This window comes from Quercus robur, chromosome 11, assembly GCF_932294415.1.
Source record: "Quercus robur chromosome 11, dhQueRobu3.1, whole genome shotgun sequence".
In the NCBI taxonomy this organism is placed as follows: Eukaryota; Viridiplantae; Streptophyta; class Magnoliopsida; order Fagales; family Fagaceae; genus Quercus; species Quercus robur.
Window position 1 is genome coordinate 49,731,744 of NC_065544.1, and position 27,061 is coordinate 49,758,804.

The window sequence follows — 27,061 nt, forward strand, 5'->3', positions numbered from 1 at the left end:
CTAAATGAAGTGGTCATCGGCAAGTTTAACTTGGGAGAGAAAATAGAGGACTCTAAAGTTGTAAGAAAAATTCTTCGTTCATTGCCGGAGAGCTTACGTGCAAAGGTGATTGCAATTGAGGAGAGCAAAGACCTTGATGAAATCAAAGTCCAAGAGCTAATTGGTTCTCTCCAAACGTATGAGCTTTCATTACCAAATCAAAGAAAGAGCAAATCACTTACTCTTAAGACTATAAATGAAATGGTAGAAGCTCATGGTTCATTGGAAGAGGATGTAGTCAAAAAGGATATTGCCTACCTTGCAAAGAATTTCCGTAAATTTCTAAAGTTCAAGAATAGCGAGAAATTTGGTGATAAAGGAAAATTCATGAATTCAGGGAAGGAGGAGAAGGACTTCAAAAAGAGAGAAGGGAAGGAGTCCCAATCTACTCAAGGAATCACTTGTTTTGAATGTAATGGACATGGCCATTTGAAAAAGGAATGTCCTAATTACTTGAGATCGAAGGGCAAGGTGTATGCCACCACTCTTAGTGACTCAGATTCCTTCACCTCTAATTCTAAGGATAGCTGTGATGAAGAAGGGAATTTCTCAGAATTCATGACTATTGCTCGTGTTGAGTCTTCGATGGACTTGAATGTGCTTGTAGAAGAGTTTGGGGAGCATAGTGATAAGGAATTCATGGGAATTGTAGAAGAATCAGATGCTGAAGAAGATGAAGATACAGTTGGTCTTAGAGAAAACTACAATTCTCTACTTGAAAAGTTAGGGGAATATGCAAAGGTGGCCAAGGTAGCTGTGAAAAAGATGAAGAAAACTGAGGAGGACTACAGAAGTCTCCTAGTGAGATATAAGGAGGCCAAGTGTGAGATAGAGACGCTAAATGGCGAACTAACCGAAGCTTACACTAAGGTGAAATTCCTTGAGCTTGAGGTGGTTCAAGCAAATGTCAAGGTAGAGCGAGTCTCCACAAAGAAGCTTGATGATGTCCTTTCCTCTCAGAAGACCTTCTCTGACAAAACTGGATTAAGATACACACGAGAAAGTAGTTCAGATGTGAACATCTCTAAAGAAGTGAAGTTTGTGAAGGCCAAAGAGCCAATTGTAGTTGTCTCTACTGTTGAGAAAAAGAAGAATGTAACTGACCAACGGATGTTGAACAAGCCCCATAATCAATCTGTGGTCAAGTTTGAAGCCAAAGCAAAACGATCGCAAAAAGGTCCTAGAACGAACCATGTGTGTAATCACTGCGGACCTCAAGGGCACACCCGACCCAATTGTCATAAGCTGAAGGCATTGAGGAATGCTAGTGATCAAAGGTCAAGAAGGCCAAGAAATGACAAGAGGACTTGGGCTGTTGAGCCATCAAGAGATCGAAATGGTAATCCCGGAATGATGGACGTGATGAAGATGACTGGTGCATTCTCCAACTGCTTGGAAAGCTCCACTAGAAGGTTTTAAAGTCCAAACTCTCGTACCCAATCCTATAAGGATATCACCCCAAATGCACGTGACGTGTGGGTGATGAAGGGTACTCATGCATAAGCATTACAACATGTCCATGCATTAATACTTCGTATGTTGTGTGACTGTTGGTTTGTTTATTTTGTGAATTGAAAATTGTTTGTTTTTGCTTTCATTCACTTAAAATGTTTTTACATTGTTGTTTTATATAAATCTTTTCCTTCTTGTGTGTCAAAAATCCAAAAACCACATAAAAAGTAGAAAATCCAAAAAGTTTGATTGACATTATTGTGTTTTGTCTCAAAATATGTTTTCTCTTGTACATTTGTGCAAATGGCTTTATGCATCTACGAGCATAGCTTGTTCCCTATGCACTTATATCATTGTGGGAGAAATCTTGAAATCTATGTGACTGTTGTGAATAAATCTTCAATCTTGACATGAATGATTAATGAATGGTTTTGTTGATCTTAATACATGCATATACTTGTGTCTATATATCTTCCCACTCTTTTTTTATTGTTTTTGCTAAAAAGAGCTCACCAAATGTAAATCTCCAAATGAAAAGAGACATTAAACTGCAAAAGCCTGTCGCACATACTAGTATTTGACTAGGAAAAAGGGAAAGCGACCAAAAGTTAAAATTGTATGATGCCCAAAAAGCCAAAGGCTAACTAAGCAAAGTGAAATATTCAAAATTTCAGGCATTAATCTCACAATGAGATGTGTTGTTTCAAAAAGATCAAATGATATGTTAAATATGGCGCCAAATGAAAAGTTTCAAAGATTTTGTACTCAAGTTTTTGTGGGAGATCATATATGCATATTTCTATAATTGAGATGGGTCACATTATCTAGTGCTAGTTATGTATACCTTGATTGAATTAATCATTGAAGCTTCACATTAGACTAAGGACTATCTCATTTTTGATATTCACACACAACACACATGTCTATGTTTAATGAATGCCATATTCATTCGTGTGATTGTACTTAATTAAATGTGTTTTCACATGCTCAATCTTTGTTGATCATTCACAAAACGATTTTTGAGTGTTTTAGTTGTTTTTGGAAAGTACTTTGTGTTTACAAAATATTGTCAAAATTTCAAAAATTGTGTTGCCTTGTTCTGGTGACTAAGTCGCGGGTAGAACCAGTTGCATGCCCCAGTCGCGAGTCCATCACAGAGATTTTTTACGACTCACTGGCTACTCATTGGCAGGTAAATGCATCAGTCGCAAAAAAGACTTAGAATATTTTTCAAAAATTTGGAATTTCATGCTTTTCGCGGCTTAGGTTGGCGACTTGTTCGCGAGTGGAAGGTCCAATCGCGAGGGGTACACATAGATTTTCGCGGCTCATTTCGCGACTCTCTTGCGAGTGGAACTTCCAGTTGTGAAAAACACTTAGAATATTTTTCAAAAGTTTTCTTTTGAGTGTTCTGGCGGCTAGTCCTAGCGACTTGCACGCGACTTGATACAATTACGAAAATTGTGTGTTTTACGCAAATTGGGCAGTTTTTAAAACATTTCAGTTTTTCCCTTGAATTTTTATGACTGTTCATTGTCTTCCCCATTTCAAACCTCTCTCAAACTCACCGTGTATCTCTCGAAGAGCCTCCATTTTTACATCATTCAACCTCAAATCTTCAAGGAAAAAGGTATGGGTTTTTATTTTCTTATAGCATTTCATGTTTATAGCATGTGCTTTCTTGATTTCTGTGTTGGTGTTTGATTTTTGTGTCATTTGTTTTTCATGTGTGAAATGGATTTACTCTATTGGGTTAAATAAAAGGGGTTTTGTTGATTCCAATGATTTGATACTTGCTTCACTAGTTTTCTAGACTGTGTTGCTCTGTGCATATCATTTTCATGGTAGAATGTCACAATGACAGATATTTGTGATTTTGTGATTAACCATAGTTTACAGTGAACTGAACTGTGACTAATTATTCATCACTGTTGAACATCTGTTACATGTTTTAGTACACATTGCTTCAGTGTTGCTTATTCTCACATACTGCTGACTGGGTTCATGCACTATGTTTAAGTGATATCTCGGCCTGAATTTCAATGAGTCTCATTTTTTTACTATCTTGAATCTAATCAAGTTGATGTACGTGTCTTGTGTCTGTGTACTTGGATCCTTGCTGTATGTCTGGTCTTTTGCAGATGTCTCGCCGATCTTCCAAAGGAAAAGAGATTGTAATTGATGTTTCATCATCCCCTGTTGCTAAACGAACTTGTCTTTCATCTTAGTTGTCTAAAGATTCAAACCGTGAGAGGTTCAAAATTCCTCTCGATTCACAGACTCACTCAAGCATTTTTGAAGATGCAACTCCCATAATGGAACGAGTGGTAAAGTTTGACACTTTGGGGACAACTTTTATCCTTAGAATTTTTGAAGCTAAAGATTGGGCCAATTTGTTTGGGAATTTCGAAGAGCCGATGGAAGAGTTGATTAGGGAATTCTTCTCAAATGCCAGATACATTGGAGTTGAGTTAAAATGCTAGGTACGAGGAAAAGAGTTTTCCATCAATCCGATCTACATAGCCAAGGTCCTTCGCATCATTAGACCTGAGAATGTGGACCTCACCCCTTATGATGATTGAACTCCTAAAGTTCAAGACATTCTACAAGTTCTTGGGCCTGATCATGAAGTATCCAGTAAAAGCACATCTATAAACACTACAAAATTTGCTCCTGAGTTGACCACACTGAAACTGATCATGTTCTCCAATCTCTACCCGTTATCCAACACTGCTTTCATCAATCTTGGACGAGCTCAATTCCTATGTGATCTTATTACAGGAGCCCCGATTGATATCTGTGCCCATATCTTCTAGACCATTAGGAAGACTGCAACTCGATCAGCAACATGAGCATGTATTCCGTTTTGCAGTCTTATCTTGAAGATCATACTTCTTGAAGGTGTCAATCCCCCATCAGATGGAAAAATGATAAACAGTCCTCGACCAATATCCATGGTAACTCTCCAAGCTAGCAAAAGTCATTCCTCTAAAACACCAAAGAGTGAACACATATCTCCAGCTACAATATCTGCTCATGGGTCAGATACACCTGTGCATACCGCGACTATCTCTCCCATTACCCTTGAGTTACAGCTGACTAGTAATCAGCCTGAACAGTCTAGTCCTTAAACTGATAGGTTGGGTCCTTTGTTTGAAAATCTTCATATGTGCATTGCCGGAATTGAAAGGCTCATCTACTCCACCAAAAATCAAGTTCAATTACGCCTCACGACCATAGAAAATCAACTAGATGCTATTCAACAAAAGCTAGAGGACAACCTTTAACTATTCGTGCCAAAAAGGGGGAGAGCTTATAGTAAGGGGGAGAGCAACACAAAGGGAAGTGTGCATAGTAAGAGGGGGAGTTGTGTGCTCAAGAGGAGAAAGCTGTCATAGACACTCACACATACCTTTGGACATATTGCCTAACTTTGGCTAGCCTAGTTTATCAGTTATTTACTTATAGTCTTCTATTGTCTTTATAAACTTTTGGTTTGTTTGGCTGTGTTTCTTGGGATATTGTTTTGGTTTAAAACTCATGGATATGTTTTACTTTGAAAACACTTATGTTACTCTGGTTTGTTAATATTTACGTTTATATTTAGCATTTTGTAGTTTGTGCCATGTTGCTTTTGTAAGCATTTAGGGTTTGTTTCCATGCTATGCAGCCTTTATGTTTTGTTGCCTAATACTTCTAGATAAATGTTATGCATTTTTCTTTAAGTATTCTCACTCTTGTGCCCTTGTAGGATTTTGTTCCTAGATGCATATACTTTTTGTGTTGTGCATTGGTTGAGTGTTGGGCATGCAAGTGATTTGCATCAAGCTTATTGGCTTGTATGTCCGGATGTTCATTCCAAGTGTGAATGAGCATTGTGGTCACTATTTTATAGTGATTGCCTGTTTGGTCAAGCCATTGTTTATTTCTCACTTCATTTTGCTTGTTCGCATTATGCTTGTCTCATATGCATTTACAAGTTTTCTGCATACAATGATAATACTGTGTTGTTATGTTTCAGGAGATTCTTGTTCATATGATTCAAGAGCTTTGTCAGATTCTAGAGTTAGGTGTGAGTGAGTTTTGTTCAACTGTTCCCTACTCACATTTTAAGTCTAGAGTTTGTTTTCAGGGTTTTGTCACGGAATAGCCAAAGGGGGAGATTGTAAGGTTGAATTTTATCAACCATCTTGTTGGATTTCTTCCGTGCCAAATTTGCTTGTATTTTAGCAATTAGTAACCCTGTATTTAGGTGGGAATCTTGTAAGAGTAATGTGTGAGAGAGTGTGAAGAAATGCTCAAGATTGTGCAAGGATGTAGAGACTCGCGGCTAGACTCGCGGGTGACTCGCGACTGGCAAGCCACCAAAGTTGGCACACGTGTGGAGCATGCAGGAGAGCTGAAGAGTCATGCCAGCTGTTGTACTATAGGACAAAAGTCCCAGGCTGGCCAAGCCATTAACTCGCGGCTTGAACTTGCGACTTAGCCCAGTCGTGAGGCCAAGCCGCCAGAACACCCTGTTTGGGAAAAACTTACTTTTCACATTCCTTCTCACCCTACTATATATAGACCCTTATACCCACGAAATGTAGAGAGCTTCTAGAAAGAATTTTGTGAGAGAAACCTTAGAGAAAAACAAGATTGATTCATCCACAATCTTCACATAGAGACTCTTCAAATTCCTCTACTCTTTTCCTCTCCATTGTTAAATCCTTGAGAGGTACATTACCAAAACCTTTTCTCACCATACCCATTTTTGTGAGAAGGTTGTTTAGTGCTTTAGGAAGCAGTTAAGGGACCAATTTCATATTGGTAGATGCTATGGTCAAGTAGCAGAATCCGGTAAGCTAAAGAAGAAATAGGTCCGGCGGAACCTCGTTGGAGTAGGAGATTGGAGGGTTTAGATACATTGGGTAGATTAGGCTTGGAGGGTCTTCTGCTGTTCATATATCCCAACTACATTCTTTAGTGGATTATTTACCGCTTGGAGGGTGGCGGAGAGGTTTTACGCCGAGGGCTTCAGTTTCCTCTTCGATAAGATATCGTGTGTTGTCCTTGTATTTGCATCTCTCTTCCCTTAATCTTTTCCATTTAATTTCTGTGCTGTGGATGTGATTTTATTTGGTTTAGATTATTTATGAATTCTGTTTTAAGCTTATGTTCATATTCCCACATTAATTGTTTGACATTAAGCTTGAATTGGTAATTTGTAAATTGGGAGTCTAAACGTTCATAGTGTTTTATACACTAATTGAACTTTCGTTTCTGTTTAATGCACGAATCCCAGTATGTGACTAAATAATGATGCACAGATTCCAGTACGTGACTAACTCAACAACTTGAAGAAGATTGTTGGTTGAAAAGTTCTTTAGTTCATCAACAATGAAGATCAGGAAGTTTCTTGGTCACAAAACCCTTGGCGTAAAGACAAAGTAACTTCTTCAGAGAGAATAATGAACTAGGGCACTTTCTGCATGTATTATTTTGTACATCATCTTATGACGGCCCTTAAAAAAATCCTTATATATGTCTAAGGTAGTGAGAAAAGAAACTCTACACAAATACATAAGAATATGCATGTAATTAGATTTGAAAAGTATGATTTTGTAATTCTCGACAAATATACCTTGTGTCGAGAATTTGTCAAGCTTCAACTTTAATTTTCGATAGAAATGCTTCTGTCGAGACTTCTATCGAGCTCTAAAGAACAGCACTTTCTTCACTTGTTTCTTAGTCAGATTTACATGACTTCAATATTTAACTTGAACACTTGTTTCTTGAAGTACTAAACTCATCCTAGATCTATCCAATTACAAGTAAAGTGCGTTTTGTCAAAATATTAGCCAATTACATAAAATATGTCCCTAATAATCATCATCTTCTTCTTCCTTTTTATTTTAAGGAATAACTAGTTCTATGCCTTGGTCCTATTTTAATTTAGCATTTCTCTATGCTTTACTCTGGCGACAATGAGGTACAATATCTTCCTCTTCTGCTTCTTCTTTAATTTTTTTTTATTCTTCTTCCAATTATAGAAAAAGTCAATGATCAAGTTCGGATCGTTTCAGGGTGCTAGTTAATTAAATGAAAAGCTTAATTATTGGCCACATATTTGGTTTCTGTTACTCTTTCTCTCTGCCTCAGTAGGAGGTTTTGGTTCTCTTGCCTTGGTACAAGCCCTCTCTCCCTCTCCCTGTTTGGGTATTTTCTAAGTCTCTGTAGCCTTCAAGGTCCCCTCAGCAACATGGATCAAGTTACCACTAGAGAACTTCTGCATTTTCATCTCACCACGTTTGAGGATGATGAAAGCTCCATTTCAGCCATGAGATCGGACATCCTAGAGGAGTGCGTGCGAGCTTTCAGGTCCACTCCAAGATCTGCTTGGAAGATGGGTTTGGATCTAAGGTATGTAGATAAAGGAATAAAGATCTTCCAGTTTTATTTCAAATCTAGTCTTCAAATGGAATGGCTTCCTTCCTTTTGCTTTATTTGTGGTGTTTTGGGTTTTGGTGGGTTTCTTCGGTCTGGGTCTCAAGATTTGTCCGATTGGAGGAAGGGGGTTTTTGAGAAACATTGTGCTGCTTGCCGAAATGGGTCGGAGGAAGAAAAAAGAGAGGAAGATACCGGTTTTCAGATTTCGGTGGTTGTTAGTCCGGTGAGCCTAGGTACGGAGAAAGGCAGCTGTTCAACTGTGCTAGCAGTGGTTTGCTCCTTGAGCCCAGCACCCTCCTCTGTTGAGCACTCACGTGTTTCCCAATGGTCCTCTGAGGCCAAAAATCGGTTTTGGGCCTTCAAATGTTTTCTTCTTTGGCCCAAGGACTTCCCAACCCGAAAACCACAAGTAATATCTCTCCTTTTAATGAGCCCACCACTAGAGCCCAAGAAAAGAGACCCCAAAAATGTTAATATGCAAACTCAGAAATATTGCTGGGCTCTCGGGTTCATTGAGGAGAGTGGTGTGTAATTGTTTGTGATTTTCTCCCAGTGTTTGTATGCTTTCTCTGTTGTAACTCTTTTCAAGTTGAATGAATATTTCATGCTTCTTATAAATAAAAATAAATAAAAAATAAAAAAAGTTAATTAGTTACCACCTGATTGATAGTTTTTTTTTTTTTTTTTTTTTTTTTTTTTTTTTTTTTTTTTTTACGTAGCAGGCTGCAACAATCACTTGTTAATTTGGACATATAACAATGTCCTGGTCGTGGAAGTTTATAGCATTTCTGCTTGTCTTCTTCTTTCGATTTTTGGCTTGTCTTTTTCTAATTTTCAATTTTTCATAGATACTGTTCACAGACACTACAAGAAAACATATACTGGGCTTAGGAACGTTGACTGACTTTTGCTCTTTTAGTAGACATACTTATTTAAGTTACGTAGATTTATAGTAGTACACAACTGCAAAACTCAATCACAATACCAAAGTTTCAATCATGATTGTTTACAAGCTCACTATCAAACATTTCCTATTTCCACAGCTTTTCATCCTCTTTTCTCTCTTTATGATCACCAATTTCTTCACTCTACTAACGCCATTTACATATCATATGAGAGAGCTTTCCCTGAAAGCCAAGTCATCCAACTCACCAACGACATACCCACAAAACACTAGGTGGGTCGAGCCACTTATTTCAAACCCATGCACCTTTGGGACAACACCTCCGGAAAGCTCACAGATTTCACTAACCATTTTTCCTTTGTCATTGATTCGCAGAATCAAACTAACTACGCTGAAGGGCTGGCCTTCTTCCTCTCACCCAACGATTCCAAGATTCCTACGGTGGGTAACAATGGTCGTTTTTTGGGTCTTACTGCCCAAGATGAGGCATTAAACTCAGCGAATAATCCTTTTGTTGCAGTGGAGTTCGATATCTGGAGCGATTACGAATTTGATCCAATAGAGGAACATGTAGGTATTGATATTAACTCCATGAAATCTGAAGCTAATGTGTCATGGTTGTGTAATATTATGGGAGGGAAAAAAATGAAGCTTGGATTAGTTACAATTCTTGTTCACATAATTTGAGTGTTGTCTTCATGGGTTTTAGAAATAATGTTACTATAATGCAAACACTTTCTCATATTGTTGATTTGAGAAATTTCCTACCCGAATGGGTTACCTTTGGATTCTCAGCCGCAACAGGTGAAGCAAGCTGTGCAGCACATACTATTTATTCTTAGGATTTTAATTCAAGTTTGGAATTTGATAATTACATTTTTAGCCCAAAAGGTCCCAATCCAGCCCTCTCCTCTAAGAAATGGAACACAACCAGGTTAGCTGTGGAGTACAGTGTTGGTGGATTTATTTTGGTTGGTGGGTTGGCCATAATTCTGTTTGCCTTGTGGAAGAAGAATAGGAGGCACAAAGAAGATGATCATGCCCTTGATGAAGAATTTAAAAAGGGAACAGGACCTAGGAGGTTTTCATACAATGAATTGGCTTATGCAACAAATAATTTCAACGATAAAGAAAAGTTAGGGCAAGGAGGATTTGGTGGGGTTTATAGGGGATTTTTAATGGACTTAGACTCCATTGTTGCTATTAAGAGGGTATCAAAAGGGTCTTGACAAGGGATAAAAGAGTATGTATCCGAAGTATAAATCATCAATCAATTAAGACACAAGAATCTGGTGTAACTCATTGGATGGTGTCACGAAAGAAGTAGAGGACAACTATTACTCGTTTATGATTTCATGCCCAATGGAAGCTTAGATTCACATCTCTTTAGAAAAGGTGCCTTATTGATATGGGAAGTGAGGTACAAAATTGTATAAGACTTGGCCTCAGCCTAGCTTTACTTGCATGAAGGATGGGAACGGTGTGTGTTGCATAGAGATATAAAATCAAGCAATATTATGCTTGATTCAAATTTCAATGCCAAACTTGGGGACTTTGGATTAGCTAGGCTTGTGGACCATGATAAGGCGTCACAAATTACTGATTTGGCAGGTACCAAGGGCTAAATGGATCCAGGATGTTTCACAACCCGTAGGGCAAGTAAAGAATCAGATGTCTATAATTTTGGAATTGTTGCATTGGAATTAGCTTGTGGAAGAAAACCAGTCGACCACAAGGCCACAGAAGATCAAATAGTCATGTTGGACTGGGCTAAGGTGCTCTACCAAAAAGGAGAGGTTCATAATGCAATTGACAAAAGGCTGGGTGGATGGTTTGATGAACAAAAAATGAAGTGCTTGTTGATTGTGGGGCTTTGGTGTGCTCACTCCAAACGCAATCGTAGGCCTTCAATAAGGGAAGCAATTCAAGTGCTCAATTTTGAAGTTTCATTGCCAATTCTCCAGTTAGATAGCTCTGAGCCATCATGTTGTACTCCAGCAGTGAATGAAACTACATCTTTTCTTTCAACATCCAATGGTGCTACTGATTCTAAGGGATGACAAACAAAATCCATTTTCAAGCTTTGCTACAATACCTATTCCACATAGTTTAAACCACTCTTTGCTGCTTATCCATCCGCATTGTTTTGGTTGTTAGCAGTTAAACTTGTTTTAATTGAACTTTTATTAAAAGTAAGAATGTTGTATATCAAATTAGTGTGGAATAAATGTTGGGAGTTTATTAGTGTTCTTCTCAATCTGTTACATTTAATTTGTTGATTATTATTGATCGCTTAGGTGTACTTTTTATTCCTTGTACATTTTCAATGTCCAATGGTGCTATTGGTTCCATTGGATGACAAAACCGAAATTTAAGCTGTAGCTACAACACGAATTCCTCACGGTTTAAGCCTGAAATGTTTACCTATGTTCCCCTGCTTTGTGTGTGCTTAAAAGTTATGCTTTCTTCACATGCACCTTTGCTAGGACTGCTTCCCACATGGTCTGCATGTGAAGAAGCTTTTGATCATTTTCTTATAAACTTTTGAAGAAAATGTGATTTATTAAACCTACATGTAGTGTTTCAACATAGATATGATGTTGTTCGGCTTGATTTTGTGGTTTGATATTAATATGTTAATTTTTCGTGGAATCCTTATCGTCTTGACTATGTCTCTTACTCTTGTTAGTAGGCAGAGTGCAAGATGTCTGCTGGACTAGATGGAGTCCTAGGTCGACCCAAGGCAGAGTGGACACCATCACGTGATGCCTATTTGGTTGAGCTTTTCATTGAGCAACACAATCTTGGGAGGACTGCATACAATGAATATAAAAATGTAATTAGGTCTGTTACACATGATTTCAATAAGAAGTTTGGTACGAATTTGGAAGAGAACCAGATAAAAAACCGCTACAATGTGATGAAGAAAGATTATGGTATTGTTAAAGCCTTGCTTAGTAATACAGTATGTAGAATGGTTGTGGCTGATGATAAAGTTTGGGATAGCTATATTACAGTATGTAGATGTTTTGATTTTTAATGCTGTTGGTACATAAAATTCCTTTAAATTTTGGGTTGCATTTGAAGAAGTTTTATGACAAAATTCTAGGTACGAAGTGAAGCAAGACCTTTCCGAAGAAAGAGCTTTCCTCTTTATAAACAAATGTCAATCATTTTTGAAGGTAACTTCCCCGTTATTTCTTAGTACTATTTTCAAGTGTCCTAGCAATTGTTAACACATGTTGTGCAGGAGAAAGAGCTAATGGCAAGTACCAAATAAAATGGCCGTTATTGTTAACACATCTCGTACCATATTGGCCGTTATTTCTTAGTACTACTTCCCCGTTCTTCTTCTTCTTCTTCTTCTTCTTTTTTTTTTTTTTTTTTTTTTTTTTTTTTTTTTTTGGTGTTTACTGTTTTGCTGTTTTGGTGGTCTTCTTGTTTCAAATAAAATAAAACCCAGTTGAATTTAACCCCACCAACAAAACAAAATTCATAAAAATAGAATCTCAAACCTAGAAAACAAAACCCATTTGAGTTTAACCCTCACCCACAAAACACAAACCAAATCAAACATTTAAAGAAAATAAAAGAAAAAAACAACAAAAGAGAAGCAAAGATGCTGCGAAGTGCTATATGATACATGCCCTGCTATCCCAAATCCCCAGTTATCCCAAACTTTATTTTCTATTTAAAATTTGATTGGCAGGAAGTTGGCTTCCCAAATCCCCAGGATTCAGTTTGAGCATTGCTATAGAGAAGCTAATAGGAGTGCAGACATGCTAGCAAGGATGGGTGCTAATCAATCCTCTTCCTTTAGTCTTCATTCTAGTCCTCCAGAGGATGTGAAACCTCTGTTAGAATTTGACAATTCTGAGTTGTATTTAAACAGGCGTTATCCTATAACTCTTGTAAATTTCTAGTCTTAATGCAATTTCCTGATTACCCAAAAAAAAAAAAAAAAAAAAAAAGATACATGCCGTGCTTTTTTGTTGATATGCCTCTACTGGGATTCCATGGGTTTTGTTTCATCCTGTGGAGTGTCTACAAATGTTTACCTATTTTAGTTTACTCTATTTCTATATTTTGTTGCAGTTCTATGTAGTTATTGTGTTAATATATGTCTTGTTAGTGTGTTTATCTTTATTAGCTCGGTTGGGCTGTGAAGTTTGTGGTGTTGTAAGACTTTTTAAAGTGTGTTTTTGTTTACATTTAATAAAATCCCAGTTTACTCAAAAAAAAAAAAAAAAAAGATTCTGGGACCTATTTCTGTAATTTTAATTTGTAATTTTTTAATTAAAATATGCCACATCATTAAAATAAAATGCCAAGTCATTGTCTGTTAGTCACAAAGGTAACACCGTTAATAGTAGTTAGTAAAATGATTTATATTGCTTTTTTTTCAAACTTGAGGGACCCATTGCGCATGTTTCAAACTTGAGGGATCGATTGCGTACACATGGTAAACTTAAGGGATCAATATCGTAGTTTCGCCTAATTATTACAATTTTGTAGCTAAATTTTGTCCTACATTAAATACACTTTAATTTAATGAGCTATATATTACATAAGAGAGACGATAAGGTCTGGCTACAAACTTAGTTATAATCTAAAACTACAACTCTCACTTAAAAAAATTAACATGACTACATATTTTGAAATTAACAGTTCTTAACACATATGTAAAATTTTGTGCCAATCAAATTTTATTTTCTATTTAATTTACGAACGTATTTTTTATGTATAATTTTAGATTACAAAAACTTAAATTTTAAATATTTGATTAATGATATAACTATTTTTTTTAGAATACAAAGTATTTTAACACGCACACACACAAGCAAAAGGGAAAATGATTTTAAAAGATTGTTTGATATTTACAAATGATTTTAAAATTGAAAATGATAGAAATGTGTGTAGGTGTCAACCTAGTTGGGATGTACACATTTTATAGTGATGCAATTATTCTCACCCTAACATGAATAATGAATGATGAATATTCAATGTACTTATTTATTCCAATTAATAAATATCAGTTTTTTAAAGTATATTTTAATAATTCAGTTTGGCAATTTGTTTTTGTGACAAGCCCACTAAAAGCCCATTAAGAGCCCAATGAAGGCTCATTAAACGTTCACGGGTAACCCTTTAGGCCTAACGTAATTACCTAGCTCACTATATCCTAATGGGTTGAGCCATGAGCGGGAGTTTTTCTCTACAATTTGACTCGGCCCAATACATTAACAGACTATCAAACCCATGGGTCAAGTCAAAACGGGTCAAGCCAGCCCATTGCCAATCCAATTCCAATTATGTATACAAATAATTTAAATTGCACTCAAGGTAGACATGGCAAAACGGGTAAGAATTTTCTAACCTGACCCGATCCGAAAAATACCTGACCCAAACTCAATATTTTTGACCTGAAGCAAAAACGGGTTGACCCATGACCTGATCCATGTTTTTCGCAGGTCAACCCAACCTAACCCAAACCCGAACCATTTTTTAAAACTTTTTTTTTAGTAAAAAAATAATAAAATTAAAACAATATTGGTTTAATTATTTGTTATGAGTTTTAAGGAAACAATTGAGACACCATCGTGCACCCTTGATGCAGTGGTCACTCCACAAGTATAAGTGCTTGTGGGATGTGGGGGGCAAGGGCTGAGGTTCAAGTCTCCAAGAGGGAGTTTCACATACATATACATTTAGATTAAATTAGAGTTGAATTTTTATAATGTATCAAAAAAAAAAAAAAAAAAAAGGAAACAATTGAGACATTTACATAACTGCATGCAAATTAATTGAAAGATGAATAGTTGAATATTATGTAATGAGTAAAGATTTTTAGATATCAAATAGCAAAATATATGCCAAGATAATCTGGTTACAATACAATTAAAAATATAGATTTAAAATTGTAGACGTGTGAGAAACATTTACAAGTGTGAAAATAGTGAAGCCAAAGTATCAAATTAACATAAATTATGAATGCTTAAACCTATTTTTTTTGACGATTTATGTCCAAAGTAAACGGCTTTTCAAAATAAATTATGATATTTCCTAGAGTGTGTGTTGTTTAACAATGATATGAAATTCATAAAAGAGACAATGTATAAATAAGTAAACAATCAAACTTTAATGTATATCTCAAATTGAAATAGAGTATCAACTACAATTGACAATAGATTATAAAATTAATTTTCAAGATTGTAAATTTCTTATATGTTTTTATTCTTTGTCAAATGAATTATCCAATAAGTTATTTGTAATTTTGTTTTATATTTTGAGATGTTGATATTGTGTAGAAAAAAAACTTGTGTATTTGTTTTACTTATCTTTGTGTTATTTTGTTTTAGATAGTAATGTTAGGATTTGTATAATTTTAAAATTATTGAATAAGTATTAATAAGTGTAGTTCATTCTTGATATAAGTGATAAATTCAAAGTAATGCATTTTACATCAAGTAATTTGTTGCATGACTTTCTAAATGACAAATAAATGTTGTTTTCTTTATATAAAAAAATTCATGTGAAAAATACGAGTCAACCCGACCCAACCCGTAACCCGATTTACCCAAACCAGTTTTTAACCCACTTAAAATGACCCATTTTTTACCCGCAACCCATTTGACCCACAACCTAATTGACCCAATCCCGATCCCGACCCGCCCGTTTTGCCATGTCTAACTCAAGGTAAGGTATTGCTCATTATTATAGGAATTTATGTACTAAAAACAATGGAATCTCTTAATATTACCCCTTTAGAATGTAAAATATGTATTTCTCACCATTTGATTCCTATGTTTTGAACTTATGAACTTTCAATTTGGCATTATTCATGCATAATTTTATTTTTCTACGTGTCCATTTGTTATGACTTATTGCCTAGCTTATTTTTTCTAATATATTTAGTTAATTACTACTTTTTAAAATTTCATTTTTTTCGAAATTATAATTTATTAAAAACTTACCAAAATGAATCTCTTAACAAGTAATTCCAAATGAATACTAAGAATAATTAAAGAAAGAAGGGGCGAATAAAGTTCATACGCACCTTGTGCTAGGAAATACAATTTAAACATTGAGTAGATTCTAACATCTTTTGTGAGTGTGGATGAAAATTTTGTGTTACTTTACATGATACAAACAATCGAATGGAGAATGGAGAATGGAAACCAAAGATTAATAAATTTTTTTTATGAATTTGTTAGGAGTAGAAATAGTCTAAAATTTCATGAAGCAAAAACTGGTGGAAGATATGCATATGAAATGGAGAATGGAAAGGTGGGAAAACCAATCTCTCCTATTTGGTATTAGTGAAGCAAAACAATTGCTCATTTTAGTTTTTTCTTTTTGTAATTTTAAATTATATTTTGTCTGAAATATTCTCAGGAAGTTTGTTGTAATTTCAAATAATATGTGTGTGAAATGGAGAATGGAAAGGTGGGAAAACCAATCTCTCCTATTTGGTATTAGTGAAGCAAAACAATTGCTCATTTTAGTTTTTTCTTTTTGTAATTTTAAATTATGTTTTGTCCAAAATATTCTTAAGGTGTTTGTTGTATTTTCTCAAATAATAAAGTTCTAAATATTTTTTTTCAAGATCAATTCAAACTTAAGAACATAGACTCCTTGAAATATTTTATGAGATTAGAAATTTCTAGGTTTTCTAAAGAGATATGTTAGTGAATTACTTGCAGATGATGTTTTATTAGGATCTAAGAGTTTTAAATAAAACAAAAGTTACAAAATTGCAAACTATTTAACAATGAGGGGAAGCTACTTAAAGATCCATCTATCTATAGAAGAATGGTTGGAAAATTAATCTATCTCATATTAACAAGGTCTGACTTGAACTACAGTGTGCATATACTCGGTCAATTCATGTACAAATCTAGTTTAATTTGGTGGTTTGATTGTCTATACTAGTATCAACTCCAACACCCAAGTGGACTTATTCTTGTAGAAGACTTTTCCTTTGCATGAACCCCCGTATGTGACTAACTCCATTGCAACTTGTTGATTGTTATAGTTTGTTAGAGTTCTTCAATCCACGCTTGAAGATCTAGAAGCAACTTGGCACAAAACCCTAAAGTGCACAAAAAGTCTCAACAACTCCTATTAGGCGTGTATCTCAATACACAAAACCCTAGAAAGCCTTGTCATTATGGGCCGAAAACTTATCTTATAATTCAAAATACTCGAGACTCGATAGATCCAGAGGTGTCGAGGTTTATTAAATCTCAATAAATCTATAGATATCAAGTAGGATAGATTGAGAGGTATAGATCGAGAGGTGTCGAGGTTTATTGAATCTCAATAAACCTATAGATATCAAGTGGAGATATCAAGTAGTATAGATCAAGAGGTGCCAAGGTTTATTAAATCTCAACATGTATCAGTTTTTGGTATAGGCTAGGATTGAACTCTAGATCTCTTATACAACTATCAGAGACTTTACCAGTTAAGCTAACTGAAATCCACTAATATAAATATTCTTATAAATCATCACATAATGCACTTGAGAAAATTACTCCAAAGTCGGAGGTAAACTTTTTCGGTAAAGAATGATAAAAGCACCATGGCCCTAATTCAATTTGGCATTTATCCATCCATTTATGCCAAATGGCGGTGATGAACCTCATCTTCGGCACTTTTTTTTTTTCCCTCAATTTTAATTTAGCAGAATAAGCAATTGAGAGTGACACAAATAAAATGCTCCAAGTCTTAACCACTATTAAGGTTTATTTCATTTTCTTCGTGAATATTAAGGTTTATTTTAATTATATTATATTCGTGGATATTGAGGCTTACTGTTTTAGCTTGCAAATACTGATTATTGACCGGGTTTGCCCTCGGGAAACTTCCAATTATTTTAGCAAACTCTAATTCAAATTACAATCTGCCGAAACTCGCTTCAAAGTTCCTATAGTGGTTGTTTACAACTTCAAAATTAAAGTTCCGATCATTGTTGTTTACAACTTCAAGCTCAATCAATTCCAATCCATCCGGCCTCTTCATGCACACCGGTTTCTTCTCTCGACCAACCCCATTTCAATTTCACTAGTTTTAGTTGTTTCACCCTAAACATTACTTAAGAGCTTTGTAGTTTAAATAGCACCTTCTTGTACTTTCAACAAAAAATGTTAAACTCCCGCTCTCCTAATTATCAAGTTATAAATTTTTTATTAAAAAAAATCTAACAAGGAGCAAGTGTAGACGCATTAAACGTCTTAGGTCAGCCATGGTTGGAACAAAGAGTATAACAAGTCCATATTTAAAACTTCCAATAAATTATTTTAGAAGGTGGGGGTATCAACTAGCTTCTTCATCATCATCATCTTTTTCTTCTTTTATTTATTTAAAGAATGACTAGTTCTATGCCTTGGTCCTATTTTAATTCGGCATTTCTATATGCTTCACTCCAGCGGCAATGAGGTACAATATCTTCCTCTTCTGCTTCTTCTTTAATTTCTTCTTATTCTTCTTCTCCTAGCGCAAAAATATTAATAGGCCGGATATCTGGATCATCCTCAAGGCAAGAGAGGATGTAAAAAGAGAATATGGTAATTGTGGTATAATGGTAAAAAGGCCGAAATCAGAAACTTGAATCATTGTTGAGAGTAGACCTCCCGGTTAATTGGTAACTTGTTATTGTTGAGACCCTTGCATAGCCTACTAGCCAGGTAGATAAGGACATGGGCTGAATTTTTTACCCATATGTGCCCTCTAGCCCATCCCATCAACCTAAGGGAGGAAAGACTCTTGATATCTCATGCCAAACTACTAAGATATTTAAGTGGTTGTGTTAAGTTATATACTATAAAATATATAAAATATGGTTTAATAAACATGGTTGGGGATTGTATTATGAGACCAACTAACGAATAACTTAACACAAAATATATATATATATATATATAAATATTATAAATATATATATATATATATTGTTAGGTTCTAATGTTTAGGATTTTATGTATTTAGAATTCTAATTTGTATTGTTGGCAAACCATGATCAAAACAATGTGTTTAGAAGTGTTTAAAACTAGCTCAAAGTTGTGCGTCAATGTAAAGTTGGAATCGAGTTAAAGCAGGAAAGGATTTTTCCTTTCGGCCTGGCTCGATCGATCGAAAGACAGGCTCGATCGATCGAAGCTCGGGCAGAATGTTTTTCTGCAGATACGTCCAACTCAGCCCTAGTTGTTTAAAACCTTTTTAGGGTTTCTTATTTGTCCTAAGTATAAAAAGCAAACCCTAGCCACGTTTTAGTGTGGCTCATATTTGCGGTTTGTGTAAATCTCTTGTGAGATCTAGAAAAGTTTTCCTTTACACAAACTTAGGATTTTCAAGGAGAATATTTATTTACACCTTGATGATCAATTCAGTTGCTGCCATTGAAGTTTAAAGAAAACACAAGCGGGTGTGCTTGTAGCTGGTGGTGAATCCAAGAAAGAAGGAGTCCGTGGATTCGGAGCTTGCACGTGGTCGTGTCAGTAAGTTCTACTGGTTGGTAGCAATAAGAAGTCAAGCGTAGGGGCTTGTAAGTCTTATTGTATGAACTTCGATTCTTTCAAAATAGTGGATTCAAGTTTACTTTGAGGATAGTTAGGTCAAATCCTCCCCAGGTTTTTACCGATTTGATTTCCTAGGTGATCATATATTGTGTTATTTATTTTTCGCTGTTTTGCATGATTTGATCTTTTATATTGTGATAACCTATACTTGTTTAATTGGACTAAGTAACAACTTGGCTAATTACCTAGGTTTAATCAATTGTTTAAGGAGTCTAAAAACTATCAAGTGGTATCAGAACAGGTAGCTCTTTTGTTGTTGATCCTTTGATCACTGAGCTGATCCTTGACCCCTATTGTCATGGAACACGAACACTCTCTAGTTATTCCTCCTCACTTTGATGGGAATAATTATGCTTACTGGAAAGTAAGGATGAAAACATTCCTGAAATCCATTGATGAGAGGGTGTGGAATTCAGTTGAATACGGATGAGAGAAGCCCACTACTCTTGCTAATGAGTGGGAAACTTCTCAAAAAGAAGCAGCTTCGTTTAATAGCAAGGCTATGAATGCGATCTTTAACGCTGTTTCTATGGAAGAATTTAAGAGAATCTCTAATGTTGAGATCGCTTATACTACTTGGAATATCCTCCAGACTGTGCATGAAGGCACAAAGGCTGTTAAAATAAATAAATTGCAGCAATTGACTTCTAAATTTGAAAGCATTAGGATGTCTGATGATGAATCTTTTGATGAATTCTATGCTAAATTGAATGATATTGTTAATTCTGCTTTTAACTTGGGTGAAATCTATGATCAACCTAAAATTGTTAGGAAGATTCTTAGATCTTTGACTGAAAACTTTAGATCCAAGGTGACTACCATTATTGAAAGCAAGGATGTGGACTCCATCCCTGTTGTTGAACTTGTAGGATCTCTTCAATCCTATGAGTTGGATCTACCCAAAACTACCAAATCCAAATCAATGGCTCTTAAGTTAGTTGATGATGTTGAAGGTGGTGGATTTGATGATGAACTCTCTGCTATAGAGATTGCCTACCTTGCCAAGAACTTTAGAAACTTTCTCAGGAATAGTAATAGAAAGGCAAGAGGCATAAACACTGCTGAACCTAGAAATTTTAGGAAGCATGATCCCACTAAGGTTAACAACAATGATAAACCTAGAGAAAGAGTAGGTCAATCTTCCAATAATTCCTTGGACTCTCAGTGTTTTGGATGTCAAGGGTATGGACACATGAAATCTGAATGTCCAACCTATTTGAAGTCTAAGGGTAAGGCTATAGCTGTAACCCTTAGTGATGGTAAAGTTTTTGATAATGAGTCTGATTGTGATGAGGATGGAAACTTTATTACTTTCACCGCTACTGCTGTAGTTGATGAGAGCATATCTGTTGAAGAGAACCCTTCTGATGGGGAACTCTCTGAAGATACAGATTTTCAAGAGGCCTATAATAAACTTTGCAAAGTTGCTGCAAAAGATGCTATGAATGTTGAACTTGGCCTGAAGAAAATTGAATCTCTTGAGTTTGAAAAGAAAATTTTGCTTGTTAAACTGTTTGATGCTAATGATCTTTTGAACAATGTGAAAACTGAAAATATGCTTTTACTTGATAAAGTTAAATCTTTGGAACTTGATTTATCTGTTGCTAGATCTGCTAGTTCTAAACTTGATCAAATGCTGAGTGTTCAAAAGTCTTCTTCTGACAAAACTGGATTAGGTTATGTTGATAGCATCTCTGTGTCCGCTCCCATTCCACAAAGTTTGTTCCTTCATCTTCTTCTTCTGAACCTTCAGTGAGTGAGATAGTGAGTGAAACTGTCAAACCCCCTGTGAGTGAGGTTGTTAAACCCTTAGAAGGTTCATCATCTAGGAAGATTAGGATTGATCTGAAAGAGTCTAAGTCTAAGAAACCTAACCTATCTAAGGACAAGACACATGATAAGCCTGCATGGGTTTGTCACTTTTGTGGAAAGTCTGGACGCATCCGTCCAAACTGCTACAAGCTGCAAGCTGTTAAGAGAGCAAATAAACCAAAAGTACCTATGCCTCAAGCACTTAATCCTATGGTACTTATTGGTGATTTGGTAAAGGCTTTAAACCTTTATTCCAATCTTGGAGTTGGTAATCATTCTTATGTGAATAAGAACTCCAATGCTCGTGGTGTATCTAAAAGGTTTTGGATGCAAAAGACTCGACCTAACTGAGTCTTTCTGGCATGGTCCTTGTGCTTCATTGCTCTACTCTTTGTGACCATTGTTCTTTGGTTTTGTTTTGTTTTATTGTTTCTAGGATTTGCATAGCATAACATTCATGCATTTCATTTTAGGTGTTTTTTTTTTTTTTTTTTTTTTTTTTTTTTTTTTTTAAAAAAAAAATAAAATAAAATAAGGAAAAGGAAGCACATTTTGTTTTGTATTATTCTTCTTGGTTTTTGTGAACAAGGTTGGTCAATTTATTTTCACATAATATGTCTTTTGTACCTTGTTTAGCTTTGATGAGTTTATTTATTGCATTTTACTAGTTGAAGCCTTGTAGTGCATGTTGTGTGGGAAAGATATTTATAGCGTTTGATTACTATGTCTTAGTCTTGAAGTCACATGTTTTTTAAATGTTTGACTTGAACTTTTAAAGAAAAACATAAATAACCATCTCACCACTGTTCACTAGCCAATCATGAACACCTTAGAGCATATCATAAGATTTTGTGCTCGAGAAAGTGTAGCACATGCAGAAAAAGAACATAAGGTGAAGCGTCGGGTTAATTTGCTTAATTCTTAAAATCAAAATTGGTGTGTACTATTAGGCTTGATGCCAAACTCACATAACTTAAAATTGGAATATATATTATAAGGTATAAATACAAGAAACTTACATGATTGCAAGATTATGATCTAAGAGATGTGAGAGTTATATGATGTAACTCTTTAGGTGATAGTCTCTTTTAAATTCTTTGTGATGAATTTTGTAGACTTTGTGATTGATTGCTATTCACATATCACCTCACATGTATCTCAAGCTTTTGCTAGTTGCACACACTACATGAGTTACTCTTTGCTAAACATTGTACATGATTATTGTGTGTATTTATGGTCTGACCAACCAAGTTTTGCAAATACTTTGAATTTTGTGCAAAATTAATTTGTTGCTTGAAAATTTGTGGAGAATGCAAGAAATTTTGTTTTGGGAATTTTGGGTTTAAAATTCTTATTTTGAAAATCATATCATCTCATACTCATGCATTTTTGTTCTTAAATTTCAATGCTTTGAGTTAAATCAAATTGTTTTTCAAAAATTGTGTTTTTCCTCAAAAATATGGTAAGCCTCTACCTAATTCAATCGATCTATTCTATTTTTCGATCGATCGAAAATTTTTAAATTTGTGAGAGAGAGTCTCTGTCTGTTTCGATCGATCGAGGATGATTTTCGACCGATCGAAACTCGTGAATCAGGTTTTTTAAAAAGACAGATTGGACTTTTTCAAAGTCACTTTTTCAAATAGTTTTCAACTTTTCTCTCTCTTTGCGTTGGCTCTAGGCTCCACCATCCAATTTTTTGTCGTTTTCCTTCAAGATTTTTGCAAGGTTTTTGTCCTTCGAAGCCGGTAAGTCCTTTTTGCCCTTCCTTTTCACTTTTATTTCTTGATTTCATGCATTTTTCATGCATTATCATGGGTATTTTTGGCACTTTCAAAATATTGGGGTTTTTGATGATCCGAACCTATTTTGGTGAAATTGATCAATGAGTTTTTGTTCTATGAAGCTATAATGATGTTCCTTATAGTTTAATTTGATCAATTTTGTGATTTTTGAAGAATTGGAAATTCTAGGGTTTTGAATTTGATCCGAATTGGGGATTTTGTCTTATTGGGTTAAATTGATGAAATTGGCTTATCAAATTGATGTATTTGGTCATTATTTTTGTGATTATATCATGTGTAACGATCAATTCGTCAATATTTTTCAAATTGATCAAGTGGTTTTCCAAATTTTGGGGTTTTTGTGTTAAAACCTTAATATTCAAGCCAATTTTGTAAATTTGAACCTTTTGGACTTATTTCACTGCATTAGAACATGCATCACGTCATTTAAACTTGTTTATGCATCATATAGATTTTTATTCTATATTCTGTTTTTGTGCTAACTTGCAGTCTGCCCTTAGTTTTGGTTTTGTGTTTTTGTTCTTGTGCTCTGTGTTTTGGTCCTTATCTTAGCACCATGCCTAGGAAAACTAGAGCCAATAAGAACCCTTCCACTTCCTCTGTGTCTCCCTCTAGGGTTGAGGAGTTTAGGAATGAGAAGTGTCGTGAGGCCTATGAGACTTTGAACCATAAGCGTAAGATTTGGGCTGAGTGAGCTGTGGTCTTAGATGAGCTTGATCCGGCCATTAGGGCCAATTTTGAGTCTAGAGGTTAGTTGCCTCTCTTAGAGATAGATCATCCATCCCCAACCGCCCTGATTAGAGAGTTCTTCTCGAACCTCTTTTGCCATATCTATGATTCCAACACCCTTGTTAGGAGTTGGATACGAGGTGTAGAGTTCACCATTACCCCTCAGGTAGTGGCTGAGGCTCTTAAGGTGCCGGTTGTTCGGGATGTTGACTATTCCTATGATGAGTCACCCTCATTAGATGTTGTCATGTCTTACATCACTGGGTCATCTATCCAGTGGGGTTCTGATCCTCGGATCACGTCCGCTGAGCTTACCGAGACGGCCTATCTCTTCTTTCGGATAGCATGTCATTCCTTGTGGCTTATCTCTCACTTCCACACCATCCCTTTAGAGCGATGTGAGTTTTTGTATGCCTTTGTTTCTGGAGCATCTATCAGTTTTCCTCACTTGTTCCTTCGTTCTTTGAACGAGGTTCATAGGAGTTCTGCCGTAGGGCATGCGCTGATTCATCCTATTTTCATTCATAGGATTTTGCTCTTCTTAGGTCTAGATGATTTTCCGTCTAGTGAGCCTGTTCATGTGATTGCTCCCATAGGTGCCACCTTTCTTCGTCAGAGAGCTGCTCAGTTGAGAGTTGCTCCTTCTCGTCCTAGAGGTGCGTCATCTAGTGGTGTTCCCCCTCCTCCCTCTTCTACAGGTACTATTGCTGTTGAGACGTCAGGTGCTGCTCTTGATGCTGATGTTCCTCCACCGACTGTTTCGGATGATTCAGACATTCGTCGCACATTGGATCATGTCTTAACCGTTTAGACGGCTTAAGGACAGATTTTGGTGGACGTGCTCGATGAGATCCGTGCCTTGCGTGCGAAGTTGGCACAATTTAGACCACCTCACTTTTGATGACGGATATCTTGTTTGCCCTTTGGCATTCCGTCACAAAAAGGGGGAGTACTTTGTAGAGTTTTTGCTTTCAGGGGGAGTTTATTTGTTTTTGGTTGGAGCTTGTGGAGTTTAGATTGTATCTAGGTGCTTCACTTTGTACTTACATTTTTAGCTCTTACCTTGTTTTTGATGGGATATTCATGTTAGGGGGAGTTTTATGTTTTCGTTAGTACTTTATATGTTTCTTGTTTCAAACTACTTATTGATTTATATTTATGAGTTATTCATTGATATATGTCTTTATTTGTGTGTTGTTTGAAATCAAGAAGTTATTTTTTTTACTTGTATTGTTTCCAAACATGCGGTTATGCATTTTGTTTAGTGTTTCAGGAAATATACATATTGATTCAATTGAGCTGCTGTCTACACTTGCAACTGATGGATAGCAGTTAGGATTGAATTTGCTTTATGAGCATTATTTTGTAAAGGGCTTTTTATTTTGTAAACTTTGAGCTTCTAGTTGTGTTTTGTCACGAATTGCCAAAGGGGGAGTTTGTTAGGTTCTAAAGTTTAGGATTTTATGTATTTAGAACTCTAATTTGTATTGTTGGTAACCATGATCAAAACAATGTGTTTAGAAGTGTTTAAAGCTAGCTCAAAGTTGTGCGTCAATGTAAAGTTGGAATCGAGTTAAAGCAGGAAAGGATTGTGCCTTTTGGCCTGGCTCGATCGATCGAAAGACAGTCTCGATCGATCGAAGCTCAAGCATAATGTTTTTTTGCAGATTCGTCCAACTCAGCCCTAGTTGTTTTAAAACATTTTTAGGGTTTCTTATATGTCCTAACTATAAAAGGCAAACCCTAGCCACGTTTTAGTGTGGCTCATATTTGCGGTTTGTGTAAATCTCTTATGAAATCTAGAGGAGCTTTCATTTACACAAACTTAGGGTTTTCAAGGAGAAGATTTATCTACGCCTTGATGATCAATTCAGTTACTGCCATTAAAGCTTAAAGAAAACACAAGCGGGTGTGCTTGTAGCTGGTGGTGAATCCAAGAAAGAAGGAGTCCGTGGATTCGGAGCTTGCACGTGGTCGTGTTAGTAAGTTCTATTGGTTGGTAGCATTAAGAAGTCGAGCGTGGGGGCTTGTAAGTCTTATTGTATGAACTTCAATTCTTTCAAGATAGTGGATTCAAGTTTACCTTGAGGATAGTTAGGTCAAATCCTCCCCAGATTTTTACCGGTTTGGTTTCCTGGGTGATCATATTTTGTGTTATTTATTTTCCGCTACTTTGCATGATTTGATCTTTTATATTGTGATAACCTAAACTTGTTTAATTGGACTAAGTAACAACTTGACTAATTACCTAGGTTTAATCAATTGTTTAAGGGGTCTAAAAACTATCATATATATTTTGTGTTAAGTTATTCGTTAGTTGGTCTCATAATACAATCCCCAACCATGTTTATTAAACCATATTTTTAACAATTTTAATGCCTTACTTTTTGCATTTGTATTATAACCCTATTCTCTATCTCTTGGGTGTGTTTGTGTGTTTCTAAAATAATAATAAAAAGTTATGCATTCATAAAATTTATGTAAAAATTTATATATGCATTTTAAATAAAGCTATTTGATATTTAAAAATGATTTTAATTGCAAATGACATACACGTATAATGTCAACCTAGTTGGGATATACACATTTTGTTGTGATGAAATTATTTTCACCTAATATCAATAATGAATTTATTTATTCCAATTAATAAAATAAAAAGTAATGTTTTTTTAAAGTATTTTTAATAGTCTAATTTGACAATTTGTGTTTTGTGATATATGTAATACAATTACAATTTTTATTAAAATTTATATGCCTATTAAAAACGCAGAGCCCAATAAAAGGCTCATTAAAAGCCCATGTGTAGCCATTATGCCTGGCCTAACTACCTAGCATGCTAAAGGCCTAATGGCATGGGCCTTTTCTATTCAGACTAACTTGCCTAACCCGTTGACTAGTAAACGGCCCACCCAACCCATGGATTGAGTAAAAATAGATTGGGCTGGCCCATTACCAACCAATTTTCAATTATGTATATGAATTATTTTATTATTGGCTATCGTATTTTTTCTAACTTTTTTTTTAATTTTTTTTTGAGAATTTCAACTTATAGCGTCCGCTTTTGATGATACCGCTTCTGATGATAGCTCTTTATCATCAAACCAAGACACCAATTGGTTTTTTGGTGTAGGTGGGGATTGAACCCCAAATCTCTTATTCAACCATCAGAAACTTTACCAGTTAAACTAACTGAAACCCACTTTTTTCTAACTTATTTAATCACTATTTTTTAAATCCATATTTTTCCAAACTATGATAATTTATTAAAAACTTACAAAATGCAAATGAATCTATTTTAATATTTCAAA

The 27,061-nt window shown here is 35.4% G+C and overlaps 2 protein-coding genes and 1 pseudogene across 2 annotated transcripts; all 3 read left to right on the forward strand.

Annotated features, from left to right (window-relative positions):
- The first annotated feature begins 240 nt into the window (after positions 1-240).
- Positions 241-1,458, forward strand: LOC126705164 (uncharacterized). Its single transcript, XM_050404095.1, has 2 exons — positions 241-909; positions 952-1,458. Exons 1-2 carry the CDS (start codon positions 241-243, stop codon positions 1,456-1,458), a joined length of 1,176 nt encoding a protein of 391 aa, XP_050260052.1.
- Positions 1,459-7,735: 6,277 nt separating this feature from the next.
- Positions 7,736-10,056, forward strand: LOC126705165 (L-type lectin-domain containing receptor kinase IX.1-like; annotated as a pseudogene).
- Positions 10,057-11,531: 1,475 nt separating this feature from the next.
- LOC126705166 (uncharacterized) lies at positions 11,532-12,750 on the forward strand. Its single transcript, XM_050404097.1, has 4 exons — positions 11,532-11,843; positions 11,937-12,009; positions 12,078-12,096; positions 12,537-12,750. The coding sequence occupies exons 1-4, from the start codon at positions 11,532-11,534 to the stop codon at positions 12,748-12,750; spliced, it is 618 nt and encodes a 205-aa protein (XP_050260054.1).
- Positions 12,751-27,061: the final 14,311 nt, after the last annotated feature.

What these genes read in the sequence shown, in the direction of transcription:
- LOC126705164 (XM_050404095.1), top strand. Translation starts at nt 241, where the DNA reads ATGGTAGAAGCTCATGGTTCATTGGAAGAGGATGTAGTCAAAAAGGAT. An exon ending in TAACCGAAGCTTACACTAAG is followed by an intron (nt 910 to 951) that starts GTGAAATTCCTT and finishes GCAAATGTCAAG; the next exon opens with GTAGAGCGAGTCTCCACAAA.
- LOC126705166 (XM_050404097.1), top strand. Translation starts at nt 11,532, where the DNA reads ATGTCTGCTGGACTAGATGGAGTCCTAGGTCGACCCAAGGCAGAGTGG. An exon ending in TTTGGGATAGCTATATTACA is followed by an intron (nt 11,844 to 11,936) that starts GTATGTAGATGT and finishes ACAAAATTCTAG; the next exon opens with GTACGAAGTGAAGCAAGACC.